Source organism: Delphinus delphis, chromosome 2, assembly GCF_949987515.2.
Source record: "Delphinus delphis chromosome 2, mDelDel1.2, whole genome shotgun sequence".
In the NCBI taxonomy this organism is placed as follows: Eukaryota; Metazoa; Chordata; class Mammalia; order Artiodactyla; family Delphinidae; genus Delphinus; species Delphinus delphis.
Window position 1 is genome coordinate 15,425,727 of NC_082684.1, and position 20,657 is coordinate 15,446,383.

General features: G+C 38.2%; 1 protein-coding gene across 1 annotated transcript in view; it reads right to left on the reverse strand.

Moving 5' to 3' along the window:
* Positions 1-4,275: 4,275 nt before the first annotated feature.
* Positions 4,276-20,657, reverse strand: part of TTC8 (tetratricopeptide repeat domain 8) — a 52,087-nt gene continuing 35,705 nt past the window's right edge. Inside the window, exons 10-14 of the mRNA XM_060003354.1 lie at positions 13,069-13,208; positions 11,555-11,729; positions 11,119-11,241; positions 8,255-8,338; positions 4,276-6,073 (exon numbers count right to left, since the gene is read on the reverse strand). Of these exons, the coding sequence (XP_059859337.1) occupies positions 5,957-6,073; positions 8,255-8,338; positions 11,119-11,241; positions 11,555-11,729; positions 13,069-13,208 (639 nt within the window). The 3' untranslated portion in view covers positions 4,276-5,956. The remainder of the gene's footprint in view (positions 6,074-8,254; positions 8,339-11,118; positions 11,242-11,554; positions 11,730-13,068; positions 13,209-20,657) is intronic.

Genomic DNA, 20,657 nt, shown 5'->3' on the forward strand with positions numbered 1-20,657 from the left:
GCCACAGCAATCAGAGAAGAAAAAGAAATAAAAGGAATCCAAATCAGAAAAGAAGAAGTAAAGCTGTCACTGTTTGCAGATGACATGATACTATACATAGAGAATCCTAAAGATGCTACCAGAAAACTACTAGAGTTAATCGATGAATTTGGTAAAGTAGCAGGATACAAAATTAATGCACAGAAATCTCTTGCATTCCTGTACACTAATGATGAAAAATCTAAAAGTGAAATTAAGAAAACACTCCCATTTACCACTGCAACAAAAAGAATAAAATATCTAGGAATAAACTTACCTAAGGAGACAAAAGACCTGTATGCAGAAAAGTATAAGACACTGATGAAAGAAATTAAAGATGATACAAACAGATGGAAAGATATACCATGTTCTTGGATTGGAAGAATCAACATTGTGAAAATAACTATACTACCCAAAGCAATCTACAGATTCAATGCAATCCCTATCAAACTACCACTGGCATTTTTCACAGAAGTAGAACAAAAAATTTCACAATTTGTATGGTAACACAAAAGACCCCACACAGCCAAAGCAATCTTGAGAAAGAAAAACGGAGCTGGAGGAACCAGGCTCCCTGACTTCAGACTATACTACAAAGCTACAGTAATCAAGACAGTATGGTACTGGCACAAAAACAGAAATATAGATCAATGGAACAGGATAGAAAGCCCAGAGATAAACCCACACATATATGGTCACCTTATCTTTGATAAAGGAGGCAAGAATATACAGTGGAGAGAAGACAGCCTCTTCAATAAGTGGTGCTAGGAAAACTGGACAGCTACATATAGAAGAATGAAATTAGAACACTCCCTAACACCATACACAAAAATAAACTCAAAATGGATTAAAGACCTAAATGTAAGGCCAGACACTATCAAACTCTTAGGAAAACATAGGCAGAACACTCTATGACATAAATCACAGCATGATCCTTTTTGACCCACCTCCTAGAGAAATGGAAATAAAAGCAATAATAAACAAATGGGACCTAATGAAACTTAAAAGCTTTTGCACAGCAAAGGAAACCATAAACAAGACGAAAAGACAACCCTCAGAACGGGAGAAAATATTTGCAAATGAAGCAATTGACAAAGGATTAATCTCCAAAATTTACAAGCAGCTCAATATCAAAAAAACAAACAACCCAATCCAAAAATGGGCAGAAGATCTAAATAGACATTTCTCCAAAGAAGATATACAGATGGCCAACAAACACATGAAAGAATGCTCAACATCATTATCATTAGAGAAATGCAAATCAAAACTACAATGAGATATCATCTCACACCAGTCAGAATGCCTATCATCAAAAAATGTACAGGGCTTCCCTGGTGGCGCAGTGGTTGGGAGTCCACCTGCCAATGCAGGGGACACGGGTTCATGCCCCGGTCTGGGAAGATCCCACGTGCCGCGGAGCGGCTGGGCCCGTGGGCCATGGCCGCTGGGCCTGCGCGTCTGGAGCCTGTGCTCCGCAACGGAGGAGGCCACAGCAGTGAGAGGCCCGCGTACCGCAAAAAAAAAAAAAAAACCTAAAAATAGAACTACCATACGACCCAGCAATCCCACTACTGGGCATATACCCTGAGAAAACCGTAATTCAAAAAGAGTCATGTACCAAAATGTTCAGTGCAGCTCTATTTACAATAGCCAGGACATGGAAGCAACCTAAGTGTCCATCGACAGATGAATGGATAAAGAAGGTGTGGCACATATATACAATGGAATATTACTCAGCCATAAAAAGAAATGAAATTGAGTTATTTGTAGTGAGGTGGATGGACCTAGAGTCTGTCACACAGAGTGAAGTAAGTCAGAAAGAGAAAAACAAATACCGTAGGCTAACACATATATATGTAATCTAAAAACAAAACCAAAAAATGGTCATGAAGAACCTAGGGGCAAGACGAGAATAAAGACGCAGACCTACTAGAGAATGGACTTGAGGACACGGGGAGGGGGAAGGGTAAGCTGGGATGTAGTGAGAGAGTGGCATGGACATATATACACTATCAAATGTAAAATAGATAGCTAGTGGGAAGCAGCCGCATAGCACAGGGAGATCAGCTCGGTGCTTTGTGACCACCTAGAGGGGTGGGATAGGGAGGCTTGGAGGGAGGGAGATGCGAGAGGGAGGAGATATGGGGACATATGTATATGTATAACTGATTCACTTTGTTATAAAGCAGAAACTAACACACCATTGTAAAGCAATTATACTCCAATAAAGATGTTAAAAAATAATAATAATGAACAAATTCTGTTAATGGGTATGAAGTTTCTATTGGGCATAGCAAAAGTGTTTTTAAATTGATTATAGTGATGGTTGCCTAACTGTGCATATGTTAAAAGCCATAAATGGTACACTTTAAAAGCAAGAATTGTGTGGTACATGAATATTATCTTTAAAAACTGTTATGTTAAAAACAACAACAAAAACTCTGGATTTGCTAATGACAGTCATTAATGACCTCAGCGAGAGCAGCTGAGTAGTGGTAGGGGTTGAAGCCAGACTGAAGAGGGTCAAGAAACAAATGGAAGATGAGGACGTAGGCAACAAACATCACCTGCCCTTTCAAGATGTTCTGACAAAGGAGATAAAGGAGTTCTAGAAAGGGGAAGGTTTACAGGGACTGTGATGTTTTAAAAAGGAAAAATAGAGAAAATCCAGTAGAGAGAAAATGTTGAAGCCCATGGAAACTTCAGTTTCAAACACTGGAAGAAGATCTATCTTCTCTGATTTAAAACAGAAAAAATATTTCTTCCTAATATCTGTCTAAATATGACCTTTTCTTCCCTAAGATAATGTGGTGGCTTTCTCCAAGAGTTCCCATCATTTACATTTTACCAATTACTCCTTATTAGTCAGGATTCAGGTAATGGAAAGTATCACATTGCAAGAAATATAGTCTCCAAGGATTAGAATTTAATCTTTATGTAATCCTTATTCTTTTATCTCCAGAATTGGACTTTAATACTGAGGACGTAAAATGACAGCATCTCTCAAAAATGTTAAATTTTTAGTCAGCCAAAAATAGGACTAAGGCCATCAATATGGAAGGATGTAAAACTGTGGTTATTTTCAAATCAATAGATAAACTTTTTCCCCTAATATCTGAGCCTAGATAACCATTTTAGAACTCTGGAACATATCCATGGATCATTCCAATTTACCTATTCCCTAGAATTTAAAACTATCCAGTAATGGCCTTTTACCAAAACTTAATTTCTGGGTTCATTATTTTCCAAGACTGAGTCCTCCTGTGGTAGTTCTAAAATCTTTGTTACTTTTCTGAATGCTTAAATTCAATTCCAGCTGAAAGCTCTTGATAAAAATCCCTGATATTGGTCTTCCCTGGTGGTGCAGTGGTTAAGAATCCACCTGCCAATGCAGGGGACACGGGTTCAAGCCCCGGTCCGGGAAGATCCCACATGCTGCGGAGCAACTAAGCCCACGAGCCACAACTACTGAAGCCCGTGCACCTAGAGCCCGTGCTCCACAACAATAGAAGCCACCACAATGAGAAGCCTGCGCACCGTAACAAAGAGTAGCCCCCACTTGCCGCAACAAGAGAAAGCCTGCACGCAGCAATGAAGACCCAATGCAGCCAAAAATAAATAAATAAAAAAAATTTTTAAATCCCTCATATTAATAAAGAGTTGGTGGTGGAAACTATAATAATGTGTTATCTTTATTAATTTTCCTATTTCTAGGCCATAAATTATATCCTGATGGGTGCTCTGATGCAGGGAAATACCATTCAGAAATGTAACAGAACAGTAGTACCATAGGGAACTGGTTCAGATATGACCCTTTTGAAAAGGAAGAACGTCTAACCTTGGCAATTATTCATTGTAGGCAGCCTTCTTGCCATATCTCGTTTTCATCAGCTGGAAGCTCAATAATGTTAGTTTCAGCTGAACAATTTATATATGGATAGAACACTTTTTTAATCATGGTAGAAGACAATTGTTAACCTTCCTGATATAGAAACGTTGGCACAGAAGCCAGAAGTTATACGGTCCAGAAATAATTTTGCTACAAAATATATGTAGCTTCTGATGCAGTGTTATGTCATTATTCTGCCCTTAGCCATCCTGACTCATTCTTTGCATTGGTGTTCACATTGAATTAACATAAATTCAAGACAAAAATCTCTCCATATCACCTTAGGAATGCTGGCTCATTAATTTTTTTGCTGTGTTAATAGTCCCTTATAATTCAACCTTACTAATGCATGTAACATTCATTTTAAACAACAGTAGCTTTATTTACAGGAGAAACACTAAGAGGAGATTTGACATAGTAGTTAAGAACACATACTCCAGGGCCACACAGAAATCTGCTGTTACCCTTATACCCATTCCTTTATAATGTGCATTTGGCTCCCGAGTATGTGCTCTTACCCACTGTATTAAATGTGCATTTGAATCCCAGCTCCGCCATTTAATAGCTTTAGAATTCGGGCACGTAATTTGACTGCTCTGTGCCTCATTTTTTTCATGAGTAAAATGGGAGTAACAGCATTTCATAGGACTGCAATGGGAATTAAATGAATTACTCCATATCAAGTGCTCCAGAACAGTGCTGGGTACATACAACATCCTCAGTAAACGCTAGCCACTGTTATTAGTTCTTATTTTAAATTAACTAAGAAAATAATTCACAATATAAAATTTGAACCTAAATATTGCATACAGTGTTAGGAAATCTGATAGTGCTTGAGGAAATTCTCGCAAGCTGAACAAGCACTGGCGTATCATGGAGAACCAGGGGAGGTTCAAGTCTGAAGTGCAGGAGCAGGTCTTGTTTCCAGCCTTACCAACCAGCAGTGTGACTCTGGGCGTGGCCTCCTCCTGTCCCATGGAGAGATTCATCTACATAGTCTCTGAAATTACTTCCAGCCTCAAACAGTCTGTTCCTTGAATTCACATTTTTTGTGTTCTGTCAGCTAAGTAGTACTATTTGTATAATCTGAACAGAAACAAATAAATACCTGCAAAATAGTTTTCATAAAGTTAAAAAAAGGTAAAGTAACATAGATAGAGCCCAAAGCCCAAAATATGAATGTGAGTGGCCTTGGCCCTTTAACGCATTTTGTTGTATGAACACCTCAATGAGAATTCCACTAAATACTGGAGAGGAGAGCCTGTCTAGGATTTTACAACGCACAGTATTGGGTCCAGCCTAGCCTTCTCAGGGCTGACCACAGGGGACTTCTGGCCTATGACTCCATTTCTAATCCTGATATTCTTATATTGACAACATGATAGCCCATAAATAGTTTCTCAGGAAAAAGCAAAATTGATCGCACATCATTTCAAATAAAATTAGAATAAAGACTTGATTTCTAAGACTCCTGGACTTCTGGAAAACTTTTTTTAACTGACATGACTGAAATAAAAACTCCTGAAAAATAACGGAATGATGGTGTTTTATACACATTTATTTTAAAGCATAATATATAAGAAAAAGTAGAGTGTCTCACAAAGCATTTGATAAAAAATAGCTTTCAGTACAAATTTTAATCTCTAAAGTCTCTACCAAGGATAAGTATATACACTTTTAGTCATAAAAGTGCAATTTTAAAGGCAGATTTCAGACCTCTTAAGCTACATGATAGCTAATGGCCAGGACATTAAAAATGTGCATTTATAAAAATTTGAGGAAGTTCATGAAAATGTTTTGTAAACATTACAAACAAACATCTACCATATAATGTGGGAGGTTTCATAATCTGCTTACAAATGCTTAAATCCTGTCTTTTATAACACTATCTTATAAAGTTATTATTATAAAGTTTTAAACATTCTGGTTTAGATTTCCTTATGTCACCTTCACTAATATCAAGCACAGGTCTGTACTACACATATATATACACTACTTTTTCCCTTGCATAATGTTCCTCCCTAAGAATATCTTTAGTCTGAGGAAAACTCAGAGCATAGCAAAATGCTGCTTTAACTGCTTAATTAAATGTTGAGTGTCCACGTGATCTGGAAATGCTGCTTCAGACTTTTGAGCAGCAATGTAGCTCCTCTGTAGATCTCCCATCTGTAAGAAAGACCAGACCAGAATAAGACCACAGAATGAGAACCAGAAAAAAAAAAAAAAAAGACATAGTATCTGCACAATGTAGAAACCCAAGGTGAATTGCTTGATTGTGCTACTTTGATTTAAAATTTTTTTCACCTAGATTACAACTCAATCTTGAAAAAACATGAGAAAAGTAAAATAACCAATTAATAAATAATTTCTGCTCTATTACAGTTTTCTAGTTATGAATTCATAAACCTGTGTTTTCTTTTCCTGTCACTGATAGTTATCATAAAAATAAACTGATGTCTGCATGCTAAAACAGCCAGCTCGGTAAGAAAACTATTTGTAATGTACCACAGACAATGACATATTTTGATTAGGGTATTATCTTTTAGACAGAAAATTCAAGTAAAAACTATTGTATTTAAGATACAATAACATGTTCTGGGAGCTTTTAAATGGTTGCTAACACAGTAATGTTGGGCAGATAACCTGGTTTTAAAAGTTTATAAAGGACATATCTGATTTTCTTTTCTTTTTTTTTTTTTGGAGTACACGGGCCTCTCACTGTTGTGGCCTCTCCCATAGCGGAGCACAGGCTCTGGACACGCAGGCTTAGCGGCCATGGCTCACGGGCTTAGCCACTCTGCGGCATGTGGGATCCTCCTGGACCGGGGCATGAACCCGTGTCCCCTGCATCGGCAGGCGGACTCTCAACCACTGCGCCACCAGGGAAGCCCAACATATCTGATTTTCAATAAACTTTATGTTAAAGTCCAGTCCCCAAGGAAAACACACACAGTAACCAAATCCATCTGAATGTATTTTGATTCATGTATACATTTCTACAAAGAGAAAGCTTTTTAGTGTGTACACACCAAAAAAACCCAAAACAAATCTAGATCATTCACTTCTGGTAGTTTTTTGGTAACATGCATATGAATTAAAAACGTAAGTTTCCTTTTTTAAATCATAGCATTTCTTTTCAACATGCAATTTTCTCTTATGGAAATGTAGCCTTTGGCTTAAAGAAATATTTCATTTGCATTATATATTATTAAAATGTAATAATAGTCCTGAAAGAAAGTAATCAAGGCTTCTTTGTGGTTTAACTAAGTGGCAGCACAGTGCAGTGGAAAATATGTGGGAATCCTTGGGAGCTGGGCATGAATTCTGCCATGGGACTCCAGGGAAGTCTTTTAAGTTCCAGAAGCCCTGGGTTCCATTAGAATATAAGCTGCACGAGGTAGAGGTTTCTGTTTTACTCATTGCTAACATCCTCTGTGCCGACAACAGTGCCTGGTACGTAGCAGAGGCTCAACAAATGAAACATCAGTTGTATGAAAAAATGAGTAGGGGAGGTAAGTGTTACCTACATCGCAGGGTTGTTGAGAGAATTAGCGGTTCAGAGAGCACCTGGAACAGTGGCCAGCACTTAACACGCACTCAAAAATGACAACTTATGAATAACAGCTTATTTTATTTTCAAAACAGAAATGAAAGTGCAAATGACTTCACATTCATGCTATGAAAAATGATTTTTATAATGTCTTTTGGTCTATAAAGAGTCTTTACATCAGCAAACATTTTTAGCCATTTCCTTATCCTCAAAACTCACCTTCCATGTTAAAGTAAGGTTTCCAAGTCAAAGTTATTAGATGACTTTTGTTTGTTTCCTCTTATTGTTAAAATGGCACATGATTCCTTTTAGCTCTTGGATGTTAACTGACTTGTAACACAGTATCAATGGTTGCATTTTCCCCATATTGTTCATAGCTAAAACAGCTTTCACTAATATCCCTAATTTTACAGCATCATGCCAGACTTGATGGCAATATGACCTACAAATAATATACAGGATTTCCTTGCTGCAAACGCTAATTACTAAATCCTTCCCAAACCAGGAGTTAATGAATAGTTTTTCAATGATTAAATGTCATATCTGAAAACATAAAATAATTCTTCTGCAATCTATAATGGTGTTAAGTTTAGCTAATATTCAGTGATAAATATACTTAAAGTGTATTAAACTGTCCCTCGAAGTGAAGACATATGTGTACATAATAATTAAGTGTTGAAAAAAATAATCTCTCAGGAAGTTATGGGTAGAATGTCCTTATTTAACTGCACATTGTTCTAAAAGCAAGAAATAAAAACAAACAGGTCAGATGATAAATTGACAAAGAAAGAGAATACCTTATCAGAAACTGTTGCAAAATTAAAATGCGGTTCATACATGTGGGGTGCTAAAGATGAAGCAGTTTGTAACAGTGCTCTTGCCTGTGTTAAAAAAAAAGGAAAGAAAAGAGAAACCAAAGCTATATGAGCATATATTAGCACTGTATTTGTGATTTTTTTGGTTTATTTTGGTAAAAGAATACTTTACCCAGGATAGGACTTTAATAAACAAAACCCTGTAATAAATAAGATGAATTCCTCATGAAATACAACTTACTGATAACCAGGAACTACCTATATCTTGCCAAAATTATATTAATAATAAAATGCTTCAAAATATGGAAAAAATGATGGAATCCAAAAGTTATGTGAGAAACACTGATCTTACAAAGTTTATATTTCAGTATGATGTACAACTGAAAAATAATGCTCTCAATGCTAAAAAGTCTTATTAATCTAGTTTTTGTTGATGTTGATTGATTCAGTAGGCTTCTAATTACCTGTTCTCTAATGCAACAACAAAAACCACCAAAAAACCACTGTAAATTCAAATCCCCAATTTCTGTGCTGGATGACACTGAGCAAGCATTTATTATACTGCTGACCTGAAAATGACAACTGAAGGCGACTGAAAATGACGAGCTTTCTGTTCTCTAAAGTACTCAAAAGACAAAATTCACATCATTTTTTTGTCCCCTCTAGACTCAAAGGATCACACATTGCAGAGACCACTGAGAGACACGAGATGCCCGTACACTCATTGTTAAGATCACAAACTCAGCATTCCAAGCTGCCGAACAGCCTTTCAACTTGTAGCCAATCTTCTATGTATGACCCTGAGGACAAATTCTTTTATCTTTTTTTAATGGAAAATAAATAATAGTTTAAATAGGATAGTGGACATTAAATTTTGTTTTATGATTTGCTATTTTTTTTAATTGAGCTATAATTTTTAATAATAATGAAACCTTTCACCAAAACATTTCCAATCAATTGTATGCTAGAGAAACTACAGTAAGTAGGAGGGAAAGAAAATCACCAACATGGAAACAGAGAAAATCATAAAGAACACTTGCTTCAAATGGACACAGGCAAAGTTCTATGACAGAACAAGTTCCCAGTTTAGAGTAGTTAGTTTTTGTTTAAAAAATACAAATCTATCTTATTTACTTTGGGAAAATTTTGTGAAACAAAGGCAGTATCCAGTGACGTTTCTTTGCTTGTTTTATTAAGTTTATCAACGTGCTTAGGAGACCAGGCTGGAGGTTAACATCCTGGTGTGCTGCTCACTACGTCTGTGACCTTGGGTAGTTACTTACCCTCCTCTAGTCTGTTTCTTCATCTGTAAAACAGAGGATGTAATATCTATCGATGTTGATTGCCATTAATATTGTATGAGCGTATTCAGCATTTTAAACGTCTTGTTATGTAAATAATAATAGTAATAATAATAAAATTTATTAAGCATCTATCATGTGCTTTTACTACGCCAAGGGCTTTGCATGCACAATCTGCTCATCTTCACAAGCACACCTTCGGGTCAGTACTGTTATTACCCTATTTTATTTATCATCCACTCATTCCACCAATACTAAGCACCTACTGAGTGTCAGGCAATGTTTTCGATACTGAAAATATAGCAGTTAGAAGACACAGAAGGCCCCTGTTTTCATGCAGCTAGCATTCTACATTTTACATATAAAGATGAAAATATCTGGTAAAATGATAAGTATTGTGAAGAAAAAAATAGTAGGAGATGTGATAGCACCTGAGGGCTCCTTTAGACTGATGTTCAAGCAGGTCTTTCTAAAAAGGCGGTAATTAAGCTAAGACCTGAATGATAAAAAGAAAAGAGTCATTTCAGGATCTGAAAGTATTTTCCAAAGGCACTACAGTAAGTGCTACTGCCCAGCAGCAAGCAGCTAATGTTTCTGGAGGTCAGTAGTGAAGGAGTAGTGGCAAAAGATACAGTCTGGCGGGACCCAGAGGCTAGATTAGGTGGGGCCCCGTAGGCTAAGGTTTGAAGTTCAAATTTTATTCCAAGTGCAGGGAGAAGCCTTTGGAGGATGCTAAGCAATGTAGTAATAAATAATCTTGTTTTTTGAAAATATCCTCTAGGCCAGCGGTCCCCAACCTTTTTGGCACCAGGGACCGGTTTTGTGGAAGACAGGTTTTCAACGGGCGGGGGTGAGGGAGGGGGGCTTGGTTCAGATGGCGATGGGGAGCGATGCGGGGCGGCAGATGAAGCTTCTGCTCGCTCGCCCGCCGCTCGCCTCCTGCTGTGCCACCCAGGTCCTAACGGGCTTCAGCCCAGGGGTTGGGGACCCCTGCTCTGGGCTGCTCTGAGGGAGATGTATTATAGGGTGCTACTCCTTGCTGATGGAAGTGGAAACAAAAGCAAGAGCTAGGAGACCCTTGTAGTCACCCAGGCAGGAGATGAGAGCAGCTTGGAGAAGGGGGCCGGGAGGGGAGGACTGAAGAGGTGGGGGTAGAACTGACAGGGCTCACTGGACAGCACGGAGGCAAAGGGTGGCAGGGAAGGCACTCAGAAAAGACAGCTTTCGAGGGTGGGTCCTAGGATTTTGGCTTGAGCAGCTGGATGGTGGATGTGGGGCGGTGTGAGTGGTGGAACAGTTCACGAAGATAGGGAAGCCTGGGGAGGTGCAGATTTGTCCTAATAAAATCAAGTGCTCTATTTTGGATACTGAAAGGTTAAGTAACTTGTCCAAGGTCACACTGCTAACACGTGACAGAGCTGGGATCAAACCCAGGCCAGTCAGACTCCAGAGCTCATTTTAAAATTATAACGTAAAGAGAGCTGCACGTGACAGCTTTTCTTTGAAGAAAGAAGACTGTCCACAGTAACCCAGTAGTTCACTGACCTGTTCGACATGGCCCTTCCGCATCTCCAGCACGGCCAGGTTGTTGTAGGCCTCTGCGTGGTTATTGTTGTTGACCAGAGCCAGCCTGAAGCACTGATGGGCCAGATTTGTATCTCCTATTCCCTACAAAAGAAAAGCACAAACCCGTACACACAAATCCATTCACTTCCCCCTGCCACCTCCGTCCTCCTTTCCTCATACAAATCTTGTGGCCACCACAGAATAAACAACATAGTACCAACACAGGAGTCAAGTGTGAATTGTACATAAGAGGATTTAACCTAAGAAGATAAAGTGAGCTGCAGTGACCCCTAGCAATCTCCAAATTGCTACAAAGGCTGTAACCAAACCTGGATTTCCAATATCTGAAAACTTCTTCAAACTAACATGTGGCTATCTTCTCTATTACAGAAATTATATTACAGAAACAACATACCACAGCTACATGTCCCAAGTTGTACCAGACGTCAGCTATCTCTTCTTCATTTTCAGCCAGAGAAAGGGCACGTTCAAATGAGGTCAGAGTCATATCATACTGCTGGGCATAGAAGCAACAGAGCCCCAGGTTGTTAAAAAGCTGGCAGTTATAGACACCCATCTGCAGGAGTCGCCTTTTGGAAAAAGAGCACACATAGTTTGGTGTCAGACCAACTTTATAAATATTAAGACATATTTTTTACAAAGTTAGAAATGAATTCACTTTATAATTTTTAATACCCTCCAAAGAACATAAAGTATTATAGTAAATGAAAAATATTTTAGAGCAAATACAAAAGCATGTCTTTTGTAATGGTACTAGTCATAGGAAATGCATCCAGAGGCAAGGTCAGAAATAACTTACATCACTTTTTTTTCCCCAAAAGCTTTGTTAGAGAGTCAAAATAATCAATAAATAGTCACATAAAGTAAAACCCACACATTTTTGCCTCATACAGCTTTGGTGCTTGTAGGTAAATTTCTAAGAGCTTCTAGTCAATTTGAGGCCTGTGTTTAGCATTTACCGCCAAGTTTTCAGCTGAGTTGGATGCTGTTTTTGGTTATTTGTATTGTGTGGTTTAGCTGCATCTAACGACCTCCGATGAGCTTCTACTCAGGAAGACAAGATTGTCAGAGGATCCTCATGTTATCCACTTAGCTTTCACACTGCAGCTCAAGAACCTCATTTTGCTTCTATGTGTCATTAATCCCAAAGGATGAGAGTTCAAATAAGCATATGAAAATCACCCCAGCTGCCCCAAGGAACCCATGAGCCACTGTGGGGGTAGGCGAGTGGAGTCAGCTGTACGTGCACAGGCTACATTCATCTTACTGTTTTATGCTTCAACATATATTTGGAAAGAACTCTTGTCAGCTGCCAGTTATCTCCTTGTATACTACCCAGGGGCTAAAGAGGAAATCATAATTAAAAAATTAATTTCAGGAACCATCTATAGGATAAAATAAGTACGTGTTCAAAGAACCAGTGAGAATAATTTGTTTAGATTTTGAAAAAATATTTGGACAAGAGTTGACAATACTTCACAAAACCGGAATCCTGTTTAAGGTCCTCGTCAGGATTAGGGCCTGGGGCCCACTGCTCTTTGCAAATCACATTACAATTTTACCTTCAGGGTCTTGATATTATGTACAGTGGTATTAATGGAGGCAGTGATGTGGAAGTGCTTCTAGGAACTGTTATTGGCGGATAACAAAACGGCCAATTTATACAATGACAAGGTGTTTAAAACTCAGGCAATTATCCAGGTGTGTTTCTGCAAGATGCCAAATACTTGTGCATTTCCAAATTATTAGATATAGCTTTAATATTCATAAAACATCTGGGTGCTTGAATTTTTAGTCTCATATAGACATGGCCTAAACATTATTTCTCTACATTTTCATCCCATCTTTATTACTGTTGCATCACTATTTCATAGGAAAGCAGTTCTACAAATTGAATGTAAAGTGCACCTGTAAAACCGGAGGGCTACTTCTGGTTGATCAGAGTAAAAATGGTTGCTTCCAATGCATGCAATGGCTTCCACATGAGTATTGTCCTGTTTCAAAACCTCTTTGTAGTATTCAGTGGCTGATGAAATATTGTTCATTTCCTATTCTCCATCAAGACAGAAGAGCAATACTGTATTAATATTGGACAAGAAATTATTTTTATTCTGACTGGTTTAGATTATTTTATTCAATTAAATATTTATTAAGAGCCTACCATATGCCAGACTCTGTTCTAGGCCCTGGGGACACAATGTGAACAATAAGATAAAATTACAGTCAGCCCTCTGTATCTGCAGGTTCTGTAACCACGATTTCAACAAGCCACAGATCAAAAATTTTCAGAAAAAAATTCCAGAAAATTCCAAAAAACAAAACTTGAATTTGCTGCACTAGCAAGTATTTATATAGCATTTACATTGTATTTATAGCTAGTTATATAGCATTTACATTGTATTAGGTATTATAAGCAATCTAGAGATGATTTAAAGTATACAGACGGATGTGGGTAGGTTATATGCAAATCCTATGCCATTTTATATAAGGGCCTTGAGCGTCCATGGGTTTTGGCAACCAAGGGGTCCTGGAACCAATCCCCCCTGGATACGGGAAGACGGCTGTACTGTCCTCAAGGAGGTTACATCTGGTAGGAAGACAAACAAATGAACAACTATCTAAGAGGAAGTTCTTTCAGTTTTTCACCACTGAGTATGATGTTAGCTGTGGGTCTGTCATATATGGACTTTATTATGTTGAGGTATGTTCCTCTATGCCCATTTTCTTTCTTTTTTTTTTTTTTTGCCGTACGCGGGCTTCTCACTGTTGTGGCCTCTCCCGTTGCGGAGCACAGGCTCCAGACGCGCAGGCTCAGCGGCCATGGCTCACGGGCCCAGCCGCTCCGCGGCATGTGGGATCTTCCCGGACCGGGACACGAACCCGTGTCCCCTGCATCGGCAGGCGGACTCTCAACCACTGCGTCACCAGGGAAGCCCTATGCCCATTTTCTTGAGAGTTTTTTATCATAAATGGATGCTGAATTTTCTCAAAAGTTTTTTCTGCCATCTATTGAGATGATCATATGGTTTTTAGTATTCAAGCTGTTAATGTGGTGTATCACATTGATTGATTTGCGAATATTGAAAAATCCTTGCATCCCTGGGATAAATCCCACTTGATGATGGTGTGATCCTTTTAAGGTATTGTTGGATTTGGTTTGTTAATATTTTGTTGAAGATTTCTGCATTTCCTCTAAGATCAGGAACAAGACAAGGATGCCCACTCTCACCACTTTTATTCAACATAGAGTTGGAAGTCCTAGCCACAGCAACCAGACAAGAAAAAGAAATAAAAGGAATCCAAATTGGAAAGGAAGAAGTAAAACTGTCACTGTTTGCAGATGACATGAGACTATACATAGAAATTCCTCAAGACACCACCAGAAAACTACTAGAGCTCATCAATGAATTCAGTTACATTACAGAATACAAAATTAATACATAGAAATCTGTTGTATTTCTATACACTAACGACAAACTATCAGAAAGAGAAATTAAAGAAACATCCCATTTACCATTGCGACAAAAAGAATAAAATACTAGGAATAAACCTATCAAAGGAGGTAAAAGATCTATACTTGGAAAACTATAAGACACTAATGAAAGAAATTGAAGATGACACAAACAGATGGAAAGATATACTATGTTCTTGGATTGGAAAAATCAATACTGTTAAAATGACTATACTACCCAAGGCAATCTACAGGTTTGATGCAATCCCTATCAAAATAGCAATGGCATTTTTCACAGAACTAGAAAAAGTAATTTTAAAATTTGTATGGAGACACAGAAGACCCTGAATAGCCAAAACAATCTTAAGAAAGAACAGAGCTGGAGGAATCATACTTCAGACTATACTACAAAGCTACAGTAATGAAAACAGTATGGTGGACTTCCCTGGTGGCCTAGTGATTGGGATTCTGGGCTTTCACTGTGGTGGCCCGGGTTCAATCCCTGGATCCCTGGTCAGGGAAATCCCGCAAGCTGCACGGTGCAGCCAAAAACAACAACAAACAAACAAAATCAGTATGGTGCTGGCATAAAACCAGACAGACATATAGATCAATGGAACAGAATAGAGAGCCCAGAAATAAAACCAGGTACTTATGGTCAATTAATCTACCACAAAGGAGGCAAGAATATACAATGAAGAAAAGACAGTCTCTTCAATAAGTGGTGCTGAGAAAACTGGACAGTTACATGTAAAAGAATGAAATTAGAACATTTTTTTCACACCATATTCAAAAATAAACTCAAAATGGATTAAAGACCTAAATGTAACACCAGAAACCATAAAACTCCTAGGAGAAAACATAGGCAGAACACTCTTTGACATATATCGTAGCAATATTTTTTTGGATCTGTCTCCTAAAGCAGGGGTCCCCAATCCCCAGGCCATGGACCAGTATCGGTCCGTGGCCTGTTAGGAACTGCTCCACATAGCAGGAGGTGAGCAGTGGGCGAGCGAGCAAAGCTTCATCTGCAGCTCCCCATTGCTCCCCATCACTCGCATTACCACCTGAACCACCCCCCCCGCCCCCATCTGTGGAAAAATTATTTTCCACGAAACTGGTCCCTGGTGCCAAAAAGGTTGGGGGCCACTGTCCTAAAGCAAAGGAAATTAAAGAAAAAATAAGCAAATGGGAACTAAATAGACTTAAAAGCTTTTGCACAGCAAAGGAAACCACTGACAGAATGAAAAGACAGCCTAATGAATGGGAGAAAATATATGCAACTCATATGACTGATAAATGGTTAGTATCCAAAATATATAAACAGCTCATACGATTCAACATCAAAAAATAAACAACCCAATTAAAAAATGGGCAGAAGACCTGAATTGATATTTTTCCAAAGAGGACATTCAGATGGCCAACATACACATGAAAAGATGCTCAATATCATTAATCATCAAAGAAATGCAAATTAAAGCCACAATGATATAACACCTTACACCTGTCAGAATGGCTGTCATCAAAAAGATCATAACTAACAAATGCTGGCAAGGATGTGGAGAAAAGGGAACCCTCGTATATTGTTGGTCAGAATGCAAATTGGTGCAGCCACAGTGGAAGACAGTACGGTGGTTTCTCAAAAAACTAAAAATACAACTACCATATGACCCAGCAATTCCACTCCTGAGTATATATCTGAAAAAAACAAAAACACTAATTCGAAAAGATTCATGCACCCCAAAGTTCATACAATTGCTAAAATATGGAAATAACCTAAATGTCCATCAATAGATGCATGGATAAAGAAGATGTGATTATATATATACACACACACACACACACACACACACACACACACACACACACACACACACACAATAGAATACTACTCAGCCATAAAAAAGAGTGAAATTTTACCATTTGCAACAACATGAATGGACTTGGAGTGTATTATGCATAATGAAATAAGTCAGAGAAAGACAAATACTATATGATGTCACTTATATATGTAATCTAAAAAATACAACAAACTAGTGAATATAACAAAAAAGAAACAGACACAGATATAGATAACAAACTAGTGGTTACCAGTGGGGAGAGGGAATGAAGGATGGGCAAGACAGGGACAGGGGATTAAGAGACACAAACTATTATGTATAAAATAAGCTACAAGAATATATTGTACAACACAGGAAATATAGCCAATATTTTATAACCATAAATGGAGTATATAACATTTAAAAATTGTGAATTATTATGTTGTACACCTATAACTTATACAGTATTGTATATCAACTATATCTCAATTAAAGACTTACATCTATCAAATTTATCACCAATTTCATCAATACTATTAGTATTATGAAAATGGTTTTGACCCTATAGACTCCTAGAAAGGACTTCCCCAGGAATCTCTGAACCACACTTTGAGAAATGTTGATAATTAGAATGATTTGGGGGCCTTTCTTCCCACTCATTCCCTCATTCCCATGAGGCAAATGAGTATGGCTGTCTCAGCCCCTTCTGGGTCTCTTTAGAAGTCAACTTTCCTATAAGATGCCCACATTCTCTTCCCTGCTGTGTAGAGCAGGCTCTCCTGGGTAGGGTACACTACAGGATGGATTAGTCTGTGTAACTCAGAGATAGAACAATATTAAGTCCTTTTGGTCATAATCTAGAGCCACATGCTCCAATTCTGCTTTTATCAATAATAAAATTAATGGTTTATCCTCCATTTGTGTGAATCTTGTATCTACTTTTCAGTTGGTTCTCAAATTGGAGAAACAGGAGTGTTATTTATTAGTCCCATAAAACCCTGATATAACATCCACAGATTGATCCAAACTCATGCTTTATATATATTTTTTCACATGCTTTATATTTGAAATTCTTATTCAAAGTGCTTCCAAGATTTGGCTCCTAAAGAAAAGAGGCTTTTTCATTCATTGCTTATAGCTGAAAAATAACTAAACTGTTTTCAAAACACAGGGATGTTGATACATTTGTTAGTTAACTCTGAGTTAATTTTCTCCTGAATTCTACACTGCTTTTATACACAACTATTCCACATTCTTAATATTTTAACAACATAAGAACCCATTGAAAAGTATAAAAAATAATTTCAATAGAAGTATATTTTCTATTTTTTGGTAAAACAAAAGCCTCGTAAAACTAAAAGGAAACAACAAATGAGCATCTTAACTCACGACCCTGTAATCCCCACCCCTATACATACAATAAGTCCTTCCCTGACATGGGCTGTTTGTGTCCTCCCAAAATTCATATTGAAGCCCTAATCCCCAATGTGATAGTATTTAGAAGTGGAACCTTTGGGAAGTAATTAAGACATGAGTGTGGAGTCCTCATAATTGGGATTAGTGCCCTTAAAGAAGAGACATCTGAGAGATGATCTCTCTCTCCACCATATAAGGATAGAGGAAGAAGGTATCCAGACCAGGAGGATCCCTCACTAGGAACTGAAATGGCCAGCACCTTGATCTTGGACTTCCTAGCCTCCAGAGCTGTGAGAAATAAATTTCTGTTGTTTAAGTCACCCAGGTTATGGTATTTTGTTATAGTAGCCCGAGCAGACTAAGACTTTCTCCTTCCAAAGAATAATCTTCACACTCAGGATGTGACCTGACCAGTGAGCCTTAATGGCCCCATGAACCATGGGGCCCCCTGAACATGACTTATCTGGTTTCCAGGGCAACAGCACCCCACAGTACAAGGCTTCATTCAGCGTTACAGCTGCCAAGCTTGGTGTATTAGTCTGCTTGGGCTGCCATAACAAAATACCATAGACTGAGCGGCTTAAACAATAGAAGTTTATTTTCTCACAGTTCTAGAGGCTAGAAGTCCAAGATCATGGTGTCAGCATGGTCGAGTTCTAGTGAGGACTCTCTTCCTGGCTTGCACCTTCTCACGGTGTCCTCTCATGAGAGAGAGAGAAACAGAGACAGAGAGAGAGGGCTCAAGTACTTTCTGTTGTCTCATCTTATAAGGGCACTAATCCCATCACAAGGGCCCTATCCTCGTGAGCTCATCTAATCCTAATTATCTCCCAAAGGCCCTATCTCTAAATACCCTCACATTGGGGGTTAGGGCTTCAACATATGAATTGGGAGGTGGGGGGAGGGGACATAACTCAGTCTGAAACAGGTGGTAATGTCCAATTCAAAGAAGACTCCAGCCTCAATGGTCAATTGTTTCAAGGCTTTCAGTTCTATAAAATTACTTTAGTAGTCTGTATCTGTTAATCCCATACTCCTAATTTGTCCCTCCCCAACTCCCTCTCCCCTTTGGTAACCCTAAGTCTGTCTTCTATGTCTGTGAGTCTGCTCCCCAGAGCAGACAATATTGTCCTGTAAGACAATATTGTAAATCAACTATACTTCAATAAAAAAGAAAAAAAAAGAACATCTTAGAATGTTTGTATACTTGATTGATGGGTATGGACTTAATTTATGTAATCTCTAGGAATTTTAGACTGAAACTAACATGTTTTTGACAACCTTACATGCAGTTTTTCAAACTTGTTATTATAAAATACGTGCTGATGTTAAATAAATTTAAATGCATGTTTAAAAATCTCATAATTACAAATAGCCTCCAAATGGCTTGTACCAATGTACACTCCCAGCAACAATGTTCATACGTGACCTCTGTTCCTCCACACCCTTGACAACCTTAAATGCCACGGAACTTATTCATTTTTGTTAACTGATTAAGTAAAAACTGACACTATTGTTTGAATTTTTACTTCCTTAATCATTACTGAGGTTAGACATTCAACACACCAGGTATTTACATTTCTTTTTCTGTGAATTGTGGATTTGTGTTTTTTGCCAGTTTTCTTATCCTGCCTCTTGTCCTTTTATTATTTGTTTATGCGTATGAGGGGCTTGGGTGGGAAACCACCCTCCTGGGCTCAGGAGAGCTGGAGACACAGCTGTAGCTCGGGGATCCCTGGACACCGACTGTTTTCTCCTTCCGGATGCAATGAGCCTGTGCTGATGCTGAATTCAGTTCAAAACCCAGCGAGGCCCTGTGTTTATAAACATTCCCTTCAGAGGAGAAGCACAGATGGTTTGGTTGAGTTGTTCCAGATGTGTGTTAACCGGCGCCGGTATGAAAGGGCAGCGGGGTAGCTGAAATGCAGCTGGGGTTTGGCAGTTGTCTCATCTCTGGGGGGACTTTACTGGCGTGGAGACGGTCAGCAGCCACTGTGTGGGCTGGAAGGACAACAACGGTCACACTGTGATCTCACCTCCACAACTGCTCTGAGGAAATACCGAGTTTCCGTGTTTACATGCTTGACCAAAATGAGAATTTATAAGTTTGTGTATGCACAGGTATGTGTCTATGTGTAATTCTCCATCAATTGGAAACCACCTGAAACCCAGCAATTGTTAAGCAATGTATAAACTGAGGAAATGAAAAGAAGCCCTTTTTTCTGTCCCAGGTATGGCAAGTATGTGCCCTGTTTGATATTTTTACCTTTTTTTGTTTGGGTTTGCTTTTATTGGTATTTTTGTTTTTACAATATAGAAAAGTTAACTTTTACGTTCTCAAATTTATCAATTTTTTTCTGTTATGGCTTTCTGACTTAGTATCATGTTCAGGAGGGTCTTCCCCATTCCAAGTTTATACAGATAATTCATCTGCATTTTCTTCTGGAACATTCATGGTTTTAAATCTTTGAGGCACCTGGTAGCAATGGGTTCTTTTAGTATAAGAAATCATTACTCATCCAGCTCTATTTCTAAACTATTCAATAATCCAATAATCCAATTGGTTTAATAGACAATCTTTAGCACATAAATTTTCATATGTATGAATAAACACAGTTTCTATTTTTGTCCTTTAAATAATATCTTCAAGCATATAAATGTCACTTCAAGTGTATAAACAACCGTGGTATCATTTAAGTGATTTTATAGTAGCTATCAGTGGTTATTTTTGAACCAATTCACAGAATATTAACTCTAATTAGATTTTTAGTTATTTAAAACAAAACTGCAAATAAGAAAGTGAATTTTGC